The sequence below is a fragment of the Palaemon carinicauda genome, chromosome 15 (genome assembly GCF_036898095.1).
Source record: "Palaemon carinicauda isolate YSFRI2023 chromosome 15, ASM3689809v2, whole genome shotgun sequence".
In the NCBI taxonomy this organism is placed as follows: domain Eukaryota; kingdom Metazoa; phylum Arthropoda; class Malacostraca; order Decapoda; family Palaemonidae; genus Palaemon; species Palaemon carinicauda.
Window position 1 is genome coordinate 63,575,716 of NC_090739.1, and position 16,910 is coordinate 63,592,625.

Sequence of the window (16,910 nt, forward strand, 5' to 3'; positions counted from 1 at the left end):
AGTAGTGGAGCTGAATAGTGGGGTAAAGTACAAATGGTGATACAAGCAAGAGATTTGGCATTAGAATTCTTATCATCCCCATCTAATTCAACTTCGACCTCCTCAGTATCTTGCCATTTCCAAAATGGCTGACTTTCCAGAATGGCGACAAATTTAATCTATACAAATATTTTCATTCCATAAGCCTACAAGAGTTGCATACTGTCCATTTAATGATTGTGAATTATGATTTTGGCATTTTTGCTGTTATTAGGAGAGAAACTGAACCCACCTTTCCATTATGGCCACCATATGGCAGTCATGCTTCCAGAATGGCAGCCAAAGATATATATATATATGCTTCTCCCAATGGATACCATTGTATCTTGTGTATCATTTAGTTTCTGCAAATGCAGCAGCAGAGCGCTGTGCATTGAATTCCAGACTTGTAGCAATTGCACCTCCCCTGGCATTGATTCTTGCAGCTACACTTATTCAATTATTGGTAATATTTTGCTACCACTGGTAAATTTAGTCCAGTGGGGAAACCAGGCACCATCAATCTGTTGCCATCCTCAATGTCTTGGTCTCGGCAAAACTGGATGACATACTACAGACCGGCACCAAATGTGCCCTGCTTGAAAAGCATCCATCTTGCAATGGTTTCTAAAAGCAGCCCTTGTAGGGGAAATGGAATCATAACCTCTTTAATTCCTTGCAGAGAGAGGAAATCTAGCCTTATGTACATCTTTATATGAAGTATCTGTTTTACATTTAATACCACGAACTCTCTGGTGATTTTCAGGTATTCATCTTTTACAGATGGTGGTGTTGAACTCAGTTTTGATGAAGGTGGGTGTGGCAAGCAGAAATACAGTCTAGGTTTACCATCCAGGCTTCTTCCCCTTTTCATGAAAGGCAGACACTGTGATACACCCACTGAATGCATGGAAAAGGCAAAGGGCCGAGGCTTTTTGTCCCATGGTTGCAGCAATTTTGTGGATAGGTATCCATTTAATGTCTTTTCCTCTTCCGAATTTAATCATAGTTTCCCAAATCGGTTTTTTTTCATGATTGATGCTGATATGATGACATCAGTGTCTGAACTGCATATGACTGCACTGAGATACCTTCATGCTTTGCAGCATATGGAGCCTGTAAAAGGACTTTAGTATCTGCCTCTTCACAAGTGCAGCCTTGTAGGACAGCAGTGTACTGTTCAGCTTTACTGAAAAGTGCAGCATCCTCTTTGGTGATGATAATGCATGTTGTATCATCTGCTTGAGAAGAAAGGATTGTCTGCCTGATGAGCAAATATTTCAGTTTTGTTCTGATCATTCCTGGTGTAACTGGCCCTATTACCAGGAGTTTTTGCAGTGCTAATCACTTTGGCAAACTCCTGTGCCTATGTTTTGTCTTGTTTGTGCTGTCATACTGTCTTCTATACACATCAAATACAATTTATGCTTGTTTATACTTATGTATGTGCTTCTGTACCTTGGACAGGACTTCATATTTTGCTTAAGACTCAAATGTAGACCCCTTGGTTTGTCTAAAAGCATTTACTGCAGTTACACCATCCATTATGATAACATCAGTGATAGGCTCTTTGTCATGGATGTCCAATTCCTGCTGTGTTCTAGTAGAGGTAGCAGCTGTAACTTTTGTGTCCTGATGCATCTACCCATTCTGTGCCAGTGACGGAGGGCAGTTTTAATTTTAATGTTGGAGGAGCTCATTTCAGTCACACGTGTGTTCTGACATGATATGGAGAGGCGGGAGAACAGATGACTGTCTTCCTATATGGTTTGCCCCTGGATTCTGTAGAAGACCTCTTGGGACTAAACAATAAAATTTTGTTCTTAGTGTTCCAGCTCTTAGAATTTGCTGGGTGTCTTGAGTCTCTCAATGAAGTTTGTGAATGTCTATTCAAGGCTCTTATTGATATCAAGGATTCACTAACTTTGCAGTCCATAATTTCTTGACTGTCAAGCACTATCGGATCCATCAAATCTTCCTCAAAACGGTTTACCGTTTCATTGATTACTCTCGCTAAATCTCGACCATTTTAAGAAACCTTTTCTGCAGAGTATGTTTCATCATGATGCTTACCCTTAGATTTTAGATCAACATCACTTCTGTTCTCAAACTCATCAATCAAGTATCTTACTTCAGGATCAGCCACAGTCAACCTTCTCAGATCATCTGCATCTTGAGATACCCCAATCGCCTTTCACATGAGCATTATGCTTATTGTGCTCTTGGTCTGGTCTACAACAATTGAGGGGAAAGGCCAAGAGGTTTTATGGCAGTGGAAATTCACTTTGTGAAGTCAACAAATGTGTTTTCTCGGAGAGCTTCCATATATTTGAAATGAATAGAAAGCCACGTGGCATAATGTACTTGGTCCAGAGCAAAGAAGGAATGAGTTCCTGTAGCACATCTTTGTACAACTTTAAATTAGATTCTGGTATGACCTGGTGTAAACAAACACGAAGTTCTAGCTGAAGCAAAAGATTTCAAAAGTAGAGTTTTGGACACCAATGTTTTCTGATCCAGTTTTCACAACTAGGCTCACTTTTTTTTTTATGGATATACTTGATATATGCCTTATGCACGGCTTGTTTAGCCGATATGAAATGCAAGCTGTCACCTGGTGTGCTAGACTTGTCATCTTTGCATGTGAAGCAGAAATAAATGAATCTGCTGTTTCTGGAGTAGCTATTTCTGCTTATGCAAGAGCTTGAGTCTTACCACTGCCTTTCAAGAGATACCCTGATTTTTGAATGCTGCAATTTCTAAATGCAGCCCTTCAAACAACCATATCACATCAACCATTCTGCACTGGCCATTCCCACCGGATTTACTTGGCAACTACGATTGGTAGCTGATCAACCGTTAGAACTGGGGTTTGGCCAGGATAGAGAAACTGTGACTGCTCTTGCAATATCTGAGGTTTCATCATTGCAACTAAATAAGATGCCATTTTAAAAAGACAACATTAATACAAGCTTATTTCAAAGGGGTTGCGTTGCTTCTGAGAAGCATGATGTGCTGCCAAAGATATGGCACAGCATATTCACTGATAAACTGACTTTCTCGAGCCTTTTATACTCGAGAGAAATATTCTTATAAACCACAACTTGGTGCCCTTCACTACCACTGAATGAAGGGAGAGAATTCTCAAGTTTAAGTATATTTATGTAGTATTCAGGAAGTTTTTTTAAACCTCACTTCAGCACATGGATGCTGAGACAAAGATATGCCTCTCTCATGAAAGGATGTTTGTCATTGTGGTACTTGGATTATGATTAAGATTGTATACAGCACAAGTTACAAGGAACCCTTTTTCAGTATAGTGGGACAAACTACTAATTTCTCCACGGTCCATGCTACAGCTGCTTCTCCCAACCCTTTAGTAAATTCCAGAACCCTATCGTAGCTAAAGCCAATTTCATGTCCATGAAATATATAGATTAATGGACACTTTCTGGTTTTTGCATAGACCTAAAGACCAAGGTATAGGGGAAACTGGTTCTCTTGACTTGGAATGTCTGGTAAATTTTAAAGATGCGAGCCCTCTAACAGTTGAAGTTCAAAAGTTTTGCTAAAGTTAGATTAGTAGATGTTCCATATTTAACTTTGGATTTTATAGTCACCAATTTTCAGCACTTGCAAATTCCTACAAACTTAATGGTACAGATTCTCTTATAGTGTCTGCTGTTAAGGTTCCATCAAATTCTTTTTTTGTGTTCAAGCATCTGCTTCCTAAATATCTTGGCTGCTTTGACCACAATTAGTGCATCATTGTAGTCACATGCCATGGCTAGGGCTTCTCCCACTTTCCCCTTGTAGGCAAATCAAATATCTTCCCTTTTTGAAGGCCTAAATTTCCAGGATAAAGAAGTATCAAGTTCTCATAACTGTATTCATTGTACAAATCATAGATTTCTATCATCATAAAATAGTACACTGCTCTTCTCTTTATGTACACCATAAGCTCAGCAAAAGTATGGTCCTGTTTCTTTTGTCTGTACTGCACATAATCATCTCCAATTTTCTGGGAATTTGGCCAGGCTCTTTCCCTGTTGTACATGCATGTCAGAAAAGATGGGTAATACATATTGCTCTGGGAGGTAGTAATATCTACAGCCTCTACCTGGCATGGTCAGAAGTTTTTCGTTTTGTAGGTTGATTGCACATTGTTGCAGCTTTTCATGCTAAGGCATTGTCATAGCCAGTCATAAAGTCTTTTAATTGGTTCTGGTTTGTCACGAATAAAGCAGATTCCTTCTTCCTCAGTCTTGGATTCTTTTGCATCTTCTTCACATGCCTTCTAGCTACTACATGTAAATGTTGCTAATGGGACATCATCATCTTCTCTTGTCTTGCACAATGACTTCCTTTTTTCTTTTTAGCTTTATTTTGAACTTTACATGATTTATGATATGTAGCTTTATTTCTAAAACTTTGCAGAATTCAATCGGCTTCATTAAGCCTTTGGGGATGAAATGGTTGACATTGTATTAAACTTATAGAATTTAGGAATGTTTGTAGCATGGGTAACATAGCCGGCATCATATGCATCCAAAACTCTTTCAAGTGTGTTCTCCTGGCACAAGCAACAAGGCTTTTGTTAACTGTACTAGCCGGCATCATATGCATCCAAAACTCTTTCAAGTGTGTTCTCCTGGCACAAGCAACAAGGATTCCAGTTAACTGTACTAGCCGGCATCATATGCATCCAAAACTCTTTCAAGTGTGTTCTCCTGGCACAAGCAACAAGGCTTCCAGTTAACTGTACTTGCCGGCATCATATGCATCCAAAACTCTTTCAAGTGTGTTCTCCTGGCACAAGCAACAAGGCTTCCAGTTAACTGTACTTGCCGGCATCATATGCATCCAAAACTCTTTCAAGTGTGTTCTCCTGGCACAAGCAACAAGGCTTCCAGTTAACTGTACTTGCCGGCATCATATGCATCCAAAACTCTTTCAAGTGTGTTCTCCTGGCACAAGCAACAAGGCTTCCAGTTAACTGTACTTGCCGGCATCATATGCATCCAAAACTCTTTCAAGTGTGTTCTCCTGGCACAAGCAACAAGGCTTCCAGTTAACTGTACTTGCCGGCATCATATGCATCCAAAACTCTTTCAAGTGTGTTCTCCTGGCACAAGCAACAAGGCTTCCAGTTAACTGTACTTGCCGGCATCATATGCATCCAAAACTCTTTCAAGTGTGTTCTCCTGGCACAAGCAACAAGGATTCCAGTTAACTGTACTAGCTGGCATCATATGCATCCAATACTCTTTCAAGTGTGTTCTCCTGGCACAAGCAACAAAGCTTGGTTAACTGTACTAGCCAGCATCATATGCATCCAAAACTCTTTCAATTGTGTTCTCTGGGCACAAGCAACAAGGCTTCCGGTTAACTGTATTAGCCGGCATCATGTGCATCCAAATTGAAGTGTTTTCCTGGCACAAGCAACAAGGGTTCCGGTTAAATGTACTAGCCGGCATCATATGCATCCAAAACTCCTTCAAGTGTGTTCTCCTGGCACAAGCAACAAATCTTCCAGTTAACTGTACTAGCTGGCATCATAATTCATCCAAAACTCTTTCAAGTGTGTTCTCCTGGCACAAGCAACAAGGTTGACACCACCTGGAGGGGTGGTATTTTAAAGCAATTGGCCTCGTGGGGTATAGGAGGACATATGTTCTCTTTTATTGAAGAATTTTTATCAAACCACTCAATTAAAGTGAGAGTAGGGTCAGAACTATCTTCATCCTACATGCAAGAAGGTGGTGTCCCCCAAGGCAGCGTATTGAGTGTGACCTTGTTTGCTGTTGCTATTAATAGTCTCATTAGTCACATACATCCTGGCATACAAGGATCAGTATTTGCCGATGACTTTGCAATTTATTGTAGTGGATCATCTGCACTACAAGCATGCCAAAATCTTAAAATTGCAATAAATGCTGCTTCCGCATGGGCAAATTCTCGTGGATTCATGTTTTCTCCCCAGAAGACCAAAGCCATTCGCTTTACTCGTAAAAGGGAAAAGATCCCCACCCTTTTCTTAAATGATTGTATTTTGCCATATGAGGATAGTGTCAAGTTTCTTGAGTCATTTTCGACAAGAAAATGACATTTGGTCCCCATATAAATAACCTATATATCATGGTTAAGAAGTCACTGAACATTCTGAAAGTGGTATCGCATTTTGATTGGGGTGCTGATAGAACAACTTTGCTTAGAATTTATACATCTTTGTGTCTGAGCAAGTTAGACTATGCATGCCAAATATATGGGTCAGCTACAAAGACTTTACTTGGAAAACTTGATATTGTTCACAATGCTGGGCTTCGCATCTGCACAGGTGCTTACAGAACATCTCCCATTGACAGTCTCTATGTTGATTCTGGCATACCTCCCCTTTCCATTTGCAGAGAGGAGTTGAGTTTGAGGTTTTTAGCTAGGTCTCTTGCTGTGAGAAACAATCCTAATTGTAAATATGTTAGGGCACCTTTAGATCAGGCTCCTAACAGATTAGAGTGCCTAAGCCTTTGGAAGTACAGCTGAAAAATGATGCTAGAGAAGTAGGCTTGTTAACAGCACAGATAGCAGAGGTAGGATATCCCAAGTCTCCTCCTTGGTGTAATCCACCTGTTAAAGTATGTTTTACGGCAGGAGGGAAAAATACCTTACCTAGTAGGGTAATGAAAAGTGAGTTTTTAAATCATGCTGCTCAACATCATGGGAAACATGTTTTTACAGATGGCTCCAAATCGGCTGCAGGAGTTGGAAGTGCAGCTGTGGTGGGGGATATTGTTATTAGAAGGAAACTCCCATCCTCTTGTTCAATTTTTACTGCTGAGCTGTACGCAATAATTCTTGCAGTCCAACATATTTTTAAAAATGGCAACCAAAATAGTTTTTATACAATTTTTACGGATTCCAATATTGTTTTACTCTCATTAAAACAAATTATGCCAGGCCATCATCTAGTACAAGAGGTGCAGGACTGGTTAGTACTTCTGCAGTCTAGGAAGAGTATCAGTGTTCACTTCTGTTGGGTCCCTGCCCATGTTGGGGTGGATGGAAATGAACAAGTAGATAAGGCAGCAAAGGAAGCTTCAGGGCTAAGTAATCCATCCCCCTTGAGTATTCCTTACAAAGATCTTAAAAGTGAGATTCATCTTTACTGTAAAAATAAGTGGCAAGCTCGATGGTCTGAACTGACCACCAATACAAAATTGAAACAAATCCACCCATTGGTGGATAAATGGTCATCTTGTAATTCTACAAGTAGAAGGGATACCATTATTTTAACTAGGCTGCGTATTGGCCATACACATGCAACACACAATTATTTAATGAAGAGTGGGGAAGGGAGACAGGCCCCTCTTTGTAATACCTGTCAAGTGATAATGGATGTTAAACATATTTTAGTCGATTGTCCTGTTTTTAATCTTCAGAGGAGGACACATTTACTCCAGGACAAACCTTTAAGAGATATACTGAGGGAAAACTGTAATACCCTGAACTTGAGAAAATTTATACAAAGTATTGGGTTATATTACGAGCTATAATTGATTTTATTAATTTATTTATTTATTTTACCCTTTTAATCCATATTTATTTCACATCTAGATTTTATTGTATGAAAGTGTTACGATTTGTATTAAAGGTTAAAATGATACTAAATGGTGTGAGTGTACAGATATGATTGAATGATTTTCGTTATATAGCGCTGAATGGCCTTTGATGCCCCAGTGCTTGGCTTAATGCCTAAATCCTATATTCAATTCAATTCAACAAGCAACAAGGCTTCCAGTTAACTGTATTAGCCGGCATCATATGCATCTAAAACCCTTTCAAGTGTGTTCTCCTGGCACAAGCAACAAGGCTTCCAGTTAACTGTACTATCTTCCTTCATCAGACATATACTTCCAAGACTGAACTGTCATTGCTTTTGTTCTGTGTTATGACGGTTTATCCTTTTACCACCTATTCAACATATATACACTTAGATGTGTCAAAATCCTACCTCTAACCTGAAAGTTCATCCAACGCTATTTAATTTGTGTGATCTGTACACCTTCTAGAAGACTAAAGGACCACCTTCCTTGGCTTGGTTCTCCTTCACTGGCACTTGTTGACAATTCAGGTGGGGCCGTTTTAAAACTGGGGCTAGCTAAACAACATGCGGAGTCTCTCAGCTTTTAAGTGTCGACCAGTGAGACCTGGTAGTGCACTGGTACTACACCATTACATTGAGCTAGTCATTGAATTTTTTAAAATGAGGATGATAATAGATGAAGTAGGGCTTAGTTGATTTTTTACTGAAAGAAATTAGCTAATGTTACCCCCCAAATCCTTGTATTACTTGACCTTTGAAATCGTATGTGAAGTGATGTACAAATTTTTGGTTTATTGTTGGATATTTTACCTCTGCCAATGAAGTTTGGTGGAGGTTATGTTTTCGCCCATTTATCAGTTTGTCTATTTGACTCTGTTTTTTTACTTTCTGGCCACAATTTTATTCATGGAGTAGTGAAACTTTCAGGGATTAATTGTCATGTTAAGACATGGAAGTGATTCAATTTTGAAAGTCCTAAGTCAAAGGACGACCGAATTAACCCTAACCTGAACCACAAGTTCGCACATGATTGTTACAGATTTCAAATACGCCTACGGTCTAAATTGATTCTGGGAATGGCAAGCTGGTTTCAAGGAATAAGTTGCCGTGGCGGAGGTCTGCACTTATTTTTTATTTATAGTGACAGACCTCTTAAGATATTTCCAAGCAGCAAAATATGTACAGTATATCCAAGTATGTTAATACTTGCTTTCCATATTTTAACATAAACAAAGAATGACTGAAGAAATCGAACGGGATTAACCAATTAAATGTCGATATTCCAATATCCACAAGAAGCCATTGTAAACCTGTCGGCCGTCTTTGAAAAAGGTAAAAATTTACTGTATGACAATTTTCATTTCCCCTATTATTTTGGAAGTTACCCACTCCACTAAAGTGGAACATACTATGTCTTATCTGATAGATCGCTCCTTTTCCAAAAGTAGGCCTAGTTGACTAATGTACTTTAATTTAACGTTACCTAATGGACTTCCGTTTAAAAGTTGATGAATGGACTACCTCCTACTTAAAAGGCAGAGAATGGATTTTCATTTAATGTATGCCTAGGGACTTTTTTGTCTTTTAGAGTGCCGAAAGACTTCCTTTCATTCTAAAGTTATCCAATCACTTTCTTTCCTATTACGTGTTTACAAATTAACTTTATTTTAAAAGTTCCGTAATGGAATTAATTTGTTACAGAAAGAACTTTTAAAAGTGAATATTAGCCCTTTGACTTTGATTTTTTTATATACGATATGACCAAAGGACTTGTCTACCCAGCAGTTGGCTAATGAACTTTCTTATTTTCCAAGAGTTGCCCTTTGGGCGCTCATTCCAAAATTGGTTATTGGATGTTCTCTCCTTTTCTGATTGTATTAATACAAGGATTAGATTAATTTTAACTTTGTATAGTTTCCGAGGAAATGATCCGTTAGACCTATGCAACTCGTATCATTATGTAAGCCTACGGTGCCTACACATCTTGTCGAGTTGGTGTTCAGTTCTGGCTGCCAGTTTTAGTTTTCCACTTTTAAACTTTAAAAACGCATTCAGGTTTAAAACTATTTTCTTTTCAGCATGAAAATCGCTTACATTCCTTGGTTATACAAAATGCTGGAGTAAGTTTCTGATATCCTGTAAATCTAGGAGGAAATGGATTTGTCTACTGTATACGCAAGATTGTCAATTTGTTTATTTAAGAATAATTATAATTAGAAATGAGATTTGGAAGAAAATTGTCTGAACTGGAAATCATTCTACATTTCTTCCTAACTTAAGTACAAAAGCCCTTTTGCCACACCACGCCATTTAAATGGCATTTTTTTTTCAATGCGACTGCATCTCTATTTAGAGAAAAAGAAAAGCGAACTTCTAGTGCATAATCTTTATTAAGTCTTGCATATCACCATTCAAGAACTTACTTTACTTAATAATCGTAATGTTTGTTTTCTTCAAATGATGTGTAATATAACTTTGAGAATATAAGGAATGCCTATTCAGAAAAAATGCCGTGTCAGCAAGGAATCTTTAAATTATGGCGGATTAGGCTAGAGATTTATACTTCTCTCTGTTTAATCATTCAATTTTAAAGATTATGTAATGAGTACTAGAGTACGGAAAACGCCTTTTTTAATAAATTTATGGTCTCAAACACACTTGTCAGTTGGTTGCTAACTTGTTACACATTATATACGGCGATTGAGCATATGATTTTGGAAGATAGATACTTTTTATTAAATATTTTGTAGCCATTTATATGTGCTCCAGCAATTTCCGAATTCCCCCTTCGTTCCGGGCTTAAGGTGGGAAATGCAGTGTAGGATGAATTATCAGTTGCGACTTAGGCTTACTGCATTTATCATTTGAAGACTTAACTGCAAATGTTGCGACGATGCCATTTTCCTCATACATTGACCTAGAAAACGAGATAAGCGCCATTTTTTTGGAGAATAAAGTATGAATGCTTGATTGCGCAAAAAGTTACTTATTCCTCAATATACGAGCAATGTTCTGTCCACTATTACCAAAAATACCAGTGATAATCAAATTAATTAAAAATCTCCGATTGATGCCATTTTACTATAGCAAAGAAAGACAAATGAACAAACTTTTATACAGTTGCCAAAGGACAATTTTAACGTTTTTATCTTGTCGTTATAAAGCATGATAGGGAAAAAGATGGCAATTCTTTAATTATCTTTTTGATATTTAGCCAAATTAGTTAAATTTTATCTATGATATTAAAAGAAAAATATAATTTTATTAGCAACAGTGCTACTCTTCTGGAGCTCGTTTCTTGTTAAATTCGTCGGCTTTAAACTCTCTACGAAAAGTGTTGACGAGTTTGCCAGAATGCGACAGAGTTCCAAGCATTTCGACATTTTCCAATCCACTAGTAAGAATAGAATAAATATAGCACGTATGTAACTTGTATCAATTTTCCATTTAATCCGTGATATTGGTAAATATTAAGAATAAAGTCTCAAAATCCTGCGGGGACTTTCGCAGCATGTAGGATACGCTAGCATGCGAGCCTCTCTCATCTCTATCGGGGTTGAGGTTGTTATCGATCGGTGCACCAAAGCTGCAGTCGAACAGCAGCCAGGCACGATGGCGGAGAACAACGTTTATAAGGTGCAAAAGCAAGAGTCATTCGGCACTTTTGTGTGGAATCCCGAAACGAAGCAGTTTCTCGGCCGTACCGGGGCATCATGGTGTAAGTATAACGCCCGTTTATTGATGACCGCCAAGGTTAAATAATGTTTTCGAAGGGAGATACGGAAGATGACTAAGTCTGGGGTGGGAGGGAGCCGAGATGAAGGAAGACGACTAGGCCTAAGCTGAAGGGTGACTTTTTGGAGGTGGTCATGTCAACCTCGAATCAAAGCTGGGCCTCTACTGACTGCTGGTGCTTTTAAGGTGGTGCGTCGAGGTCCTCTTCACCTGCGAATCTCAAGGGGTCAAGCATGCGCACGGCTTTGGTCACCACAAGAGAATCTGAGATTGTATGATACTGCAGGGGTTATATAGAAGGGGGAGGGGGGAGGAGGGTTGAGTAATATGCCGCATTGGAGTCAGAGGGTTTAGTCGACCTCGAAGCATCACCGGAGTCTTTTCTTCTCTCACCTGAGTCATGGATGAAGAGAGGGCTAAATTGTTCGCCGGTAAGGGAGGAGATTGGAAAAAGTTCATTTGGGATGGCGACTCCAACAAATTTCTGGGAAGGACGGCTGCATCATGGTGTAAGTACCTTAGATCTACCTATTGATAGCGAAATTTAAACTAGAAATCTCATAGTTTAGTGATTTATTTTTCCGATACCTTGGAGGCGATGGTCAGGCAACCGACCCCACGACTGGCGATCGATTTTCGCTCCTGATTTTCAGAGTACCGAAGTTCCCGCTGACTAATCCGTATATGTATTATACAAAGCATTATTTATATGAAAAGTGAAGTGGTAATCGACAAATGTCCTAACTTTTAAATACCAGGCCTAGGCTAATGGACCTGTCCTGTTTGGTTAGGTTAGGCCTTAGGCCTAACGTATAGGCTGACAGGTGTAAAATGTAATTAATCACCCAGTCTATTCGAAGTCGGTGGCATGATTTAGATAACATTTAGAGTTGCAAGTAGTTAACTTTTGAAGATTTTTTTTTATTATTAAATGAGGCTCTGCTTTATTCACCCACTGCATGATTTTTTCTTAAAATGGTCTTGAGGTGAAAGATACACGTAGGCTGCAGCAAGAATAAAGATGTGTATGTGTACCTAGCATTTCTGTCTTTGGCCGGCCTAGTAACTTCAATTCCCTCACGGTCCTGGGTAACGATCACCTATGGTTAGGCTTAACATTTAGAAGTATTTAAACATGTTAAGTTTCCTCTGATTCTCTGTCAACTCTTAATGATTACGTTATTTAACAAAATCTAATTGGAATTTGTAGGATGTTCTTCCCTTTCCACTTATTGTAATGCATACAGTAATTATAGGGTAATTTATAAAATTAATTATAATCCTGTACCTGTATTAGAGTAAAAAGATTGAGAAATCTCTCTCATCAGATACACATTAGATCTAGATAACAAAAAGTTCAATTGGAATCCTTGTGAATTGGGTCAATGGTAAATTTTAAGTAAAGCCTTAGGATACCCAAGGAGGTTTGGTATTAAACCTTGTTGAGGATACCAGGTTGGGTTAGATAGGAAATCTCGGCCGTGGTTGGGATGGGCTGGAAAGATTTATGGGTGGGGCAACTGTATCCCGACATATAAGTGGGTGGGGCTCTGGAAAGATAGCATATTTTTTTTTCCTTTATTCAAGTCTATTCAATTGTGAGATTTAATTTCTAAACGCAGTCGAATAGGATTACTCTTTTTACTAGCTATTTCCAGTTGCAACTTTAGAAAAGCCTAGAATTAGGTCAGGGAGCCGGTAGGGAAGTAGCCGGTTTCAATTAGGATAGATCAATTGGTTTTGATGAATTATGAAATAGGAAATCAGGGGGAGTTTAAGGATAAAGGATTATAAGGGAAAGGAATTGCAAAGATTTGCGAATTTTGGTCTAGTTAAAAAAAAAAAAATCAATACACGTCAGTGTCCTCACACGAAGTGCATTGTATGTTCACTTGTTTTATATATATAATTTTATTTTCATTTGCCATTGAAATTATTGATATTTTTGTTGGGGGTCCGTAGATTTGTTTTCCTGTTTTCATGAGGAGATTCTGAACATGGTTTCTGAAATGACAAACAAATTTTATTAAAAGGGGTCCTTGAATCAAGTTTTAACCATATTACTTAAATTGGGTAATATCTGCATATGTACTCTTGAATTTGGTTAAACTTTAATCTAGGTGTCCAATATGGAAATTAGTCATTTTGCTCATGAAATGTGTACCATTGATGATGATGGTCGCTATCCCTTATATTAGACAATTTTTAGCCTGTAGTATATATGTAAAACTTTCAATTTGCATGGTTTTTATTGAAGGGTCATTATACTGGGTAGTTTTGTTTCGCAACTCAGGAGGTTGGAGTTGATCAGGTGGCTTTGATATAAGTTATTTGCGTAGGACTACTTTATTTGGGTGATTTTTTATTGCTAAGTTTGCTTAATTTGGGTCGCATCTTTAGCTTCATCTATCGTTGCTGGTAAAATTTGCTCCCGAGTGAATTTTCTTACCTCTAGTTTTTATAATTGTAAATTAATTTACTGTATATCTCATTGAGATGCTACCCTAACATAAGCAGATATTGTCGAATGAGTTTATAATTCTTAAAGGCAACCGACTTTCTGAAAGAGTAATGGTTTACTCATGTTATAGGCCTACTTTTGATGTTGATCTGGGCGGTGTCTCTTTTTAATGAAATTGAAGTATTTTATACGTGTTCCTTGGATTAGATGCAATTACCAATTGCCAAGGAAATTGCGAAACCTTTTGGTCATATACTTGAAGGATACTGGTGGAACTCATTGTGGCGAATAACAATGATTAAGACTCGATAAATCGGTACATTGACGTAGTCGGTTTTTTTTTTTTTTTTTTTTTTTCTCTCTTATTGATTAGCACGGTGAATGAGTAATGCTCTGCATTTAAGTTGATACTGGCCGGCTGTATGTTGGTTGCTGAAGCACTGCAGCTAATCTTAAAGGCCTAGGCTGGGTTATTCAGGATGATTTATTGTTAAGTCTCTCTCTCTCTCTCTCTCTCTCTCTCTCTCCTCTCTCTCTCTCTCTCTCTCTCTCTCTCTCTCTCTCTCTCTCTCTCTCTCTCTCTCTCTCTTTAAACGACGTCTTTACAGCTTGTCTAAACATTTGTGCTCCGGTTGTAACGAAAGAAATCGTTCGTCCCCCTGTGCCCTGGATAACAGATGAAATAAAGCGAGACATGAAAGACAGAGACAGACTGAAAAGTGAGTTAAAAAATCAAACTTTTAACATCCTTCTGAGAGAAAAACATAAAGACCTGAAGAAGAGAGTAAACTCAAAGTTAGCGGCAAGCCGTAAACAGTTTTACAAAAGCGAATATCTGAAAGCTAAAGGAAATGTCTCTGCTACTTGGAAAATAACAAAAAATATGCTATTTAATGGTCAACAAACAGAGAAGAGCTCTATGCTATTGCCAGCAGTAACTGATATACACTCTAAGGCTGAAAAATTCAATGATTTTTTCGCTGAGGTCGGGAAAAAAACTTTCGAAAAAACCCAAGAGGATATTAGGAAATATAATATCTCTACTGAAACAGTACGTAATATTCCAGTTAGAGAATTAGATAGTTTTAAGCCTACTCCTGTTGATTGTAATACTGTCATATTAATTATAACAAATCTTAAAAACACAAATGCTTTTGGATCTGACGGGATTAGCTTGCGTTTCATCAGGGATGGGTTATATATTATTGCATTTTACCTTACAGTTATAATCAACACATCCATAGCCACTAAACAGTATCCGGACTTATGGAAATATCCCCACGTAATTCCTGTTTTTAAGAGTGGTGATATAGAAAACGTCTCCAATTATCGTCCTATATCTTTGCTACCGGTATTGTCAAAAGTTCTGGAAAAAAATAATTGCTATTCAATTAACTGATTTTTTAGAGACAAATGGTCTAATCTCACAAAGTCAACACGGCTTCAGGCCAAAATTATCAACTGAAACGGCTCTATTAAAAGTATCAGATAAGATTTATAATAACATGGATAATAAGAAAGTCTCACTACTCCTTTTACTTGACCTCTCAAAAGCCTTCGATAGCGTGAACCATAATATATTATTTGATAAATGTACATCACTAAGTATAGATCCACTTTGGTTTATGAATTACCTACATAACAGATCCCAGTCAGTTAGAATGGGTCAAACTGTGTCGTCCCAAAAAACTGTAGAGTTTGGTGTGCCCCAGGGCTCTATTCTTGGCCCAATACTCTACAATTTATGTCAATGATCTGGTTAAATCACTACCCGGCTGTTTTGTCATCCAATATGCCGACGACACCCAGATCTTAATTGAAGGAAATGTAAGTGAAATAGACGAACTAATTCATAGGGCAAAATGCATACTAAAGAAGGCCAAATACTACTTCTTAACTAATGGTTTGCTTCTTAATGAGAAAAAAACACAATTAATTTTTATAGGTTCCCGACAATATATATCAGAAATTGGAGATAATGTACAAATAGATTTTAATGGAAATATGATTAAACCCATGAAAGCTGTAAAAAATCTAGGGGTTTATTTTGACAGATATATGACGTTTGAAACTCATATAGACGAAATTTATAAGAAAGTGATGGGCACTTTGATTTATTTAAATAGAGTAAAAGACTCATTTGATTCCTCTACGCGTAAAATAGTTGTTCAGTCGCTGGCTATGAGTATAATCAACTACTGTTTAAGAATTTGGGGAGTAACTGGCTCTACACAAATGAAAAGGGTTCAAAAACTTCAAAACTTTGCTGCCCGAGTGGCTGTTGGTAATGTAAAAAAACATGACCACATATCCCCTTACCTCAAAAAATTAGAATGGTTAAAGATAAAAGACAAATATACCATAGATGTCTGTAATTTGGTATTCAAAACAATACGTAAAATAACTCCTGAATGGTTATACGATTTTCCAACAGTACACGCAGTTAATGGGGTTTCTACTCGACAGCAGGAAAATCTATATGTAGAAAGGGCGAAAACAGAGATAGGCTCCCGCCAGTTTAGAGTTCGAGGCCCAGCATTATACAATAAAGTACCTGGCACAATTAAACAAAAATCCTCTCTCGCTGCTTTTAATGTACACTTAAAGAAACTAATTTTAAATGGTCCCGATTAATGTAAGAATGTTATGCTTAATTGCCTTATTAAAAGTGCTTTTGAAGGCACTACTATACTTCTATAGATGTTGGAATTAGTTTTAGATAATATTTATGGATAATATGGCTTTTATTTACAAATTAAGATTTCCTTATAATCTAGTATGCATATTTGATTACTATGTGTTATTTTAATATGATTTGTACATGACTTGTTTTTAACACAACTTATGTGGTCCATGACAATATATTTCATTATTCGGCAAGAGTAATTTTTACTCACTATATTCTAAGTAAATACTTTCTGATTTCATGATATTCTTTTATTACTGATGAATTATTTCAAGTACAAAGTTTTAGCCGATTTGTTGATTCTTATAACAACTTTTGTATGTCTAAAATAACAAATATTTGAACTATTTGTAAGATGACTTTACTAATTGTAGCCTTATATTTTATGAATACCCAATGTAAATATTGGA

The 16,910-nt window shown here is 37.6% G+C and overlaps 1 protein-coding gene across 5 annotated transcripts in view; it reads left to right on the forward strand.

Annotated features, from left to right (window-relative positions):
- LOC137654643 (sodium/potassium-transporting ATPase subunit beta-like) overlaps nucleotides 1-16,910 on the forward strand; it is a 100,486-nt gene that overhangs the window by 57,256 nt on the left and 26,320 nt on the right. The window contains exon 1 of one of the 5 annotated variants that reach the window (XM_068388449.1): nucleotides 11,179-11,336. The exons of 3 other annotated variants lie outside the window; for them this stretch is intronic. In XM_068388449.1, coding sequence (XP_068244550.1) covers nucleotides 11,231-11,336 — 106 coding nt within the window. In that variant the 5' untranslated portion in view covers nucleotides 11,179-11,230. Of the gene's footprint in view, nucleotides 1-11,178; nucleotides 11,337-11,720; nucleotides 11,863-16,910 lie in introns of those variants that run through there. One more of the 5 variants, XM_068388453.1, reaches the window with a different exon arrangement.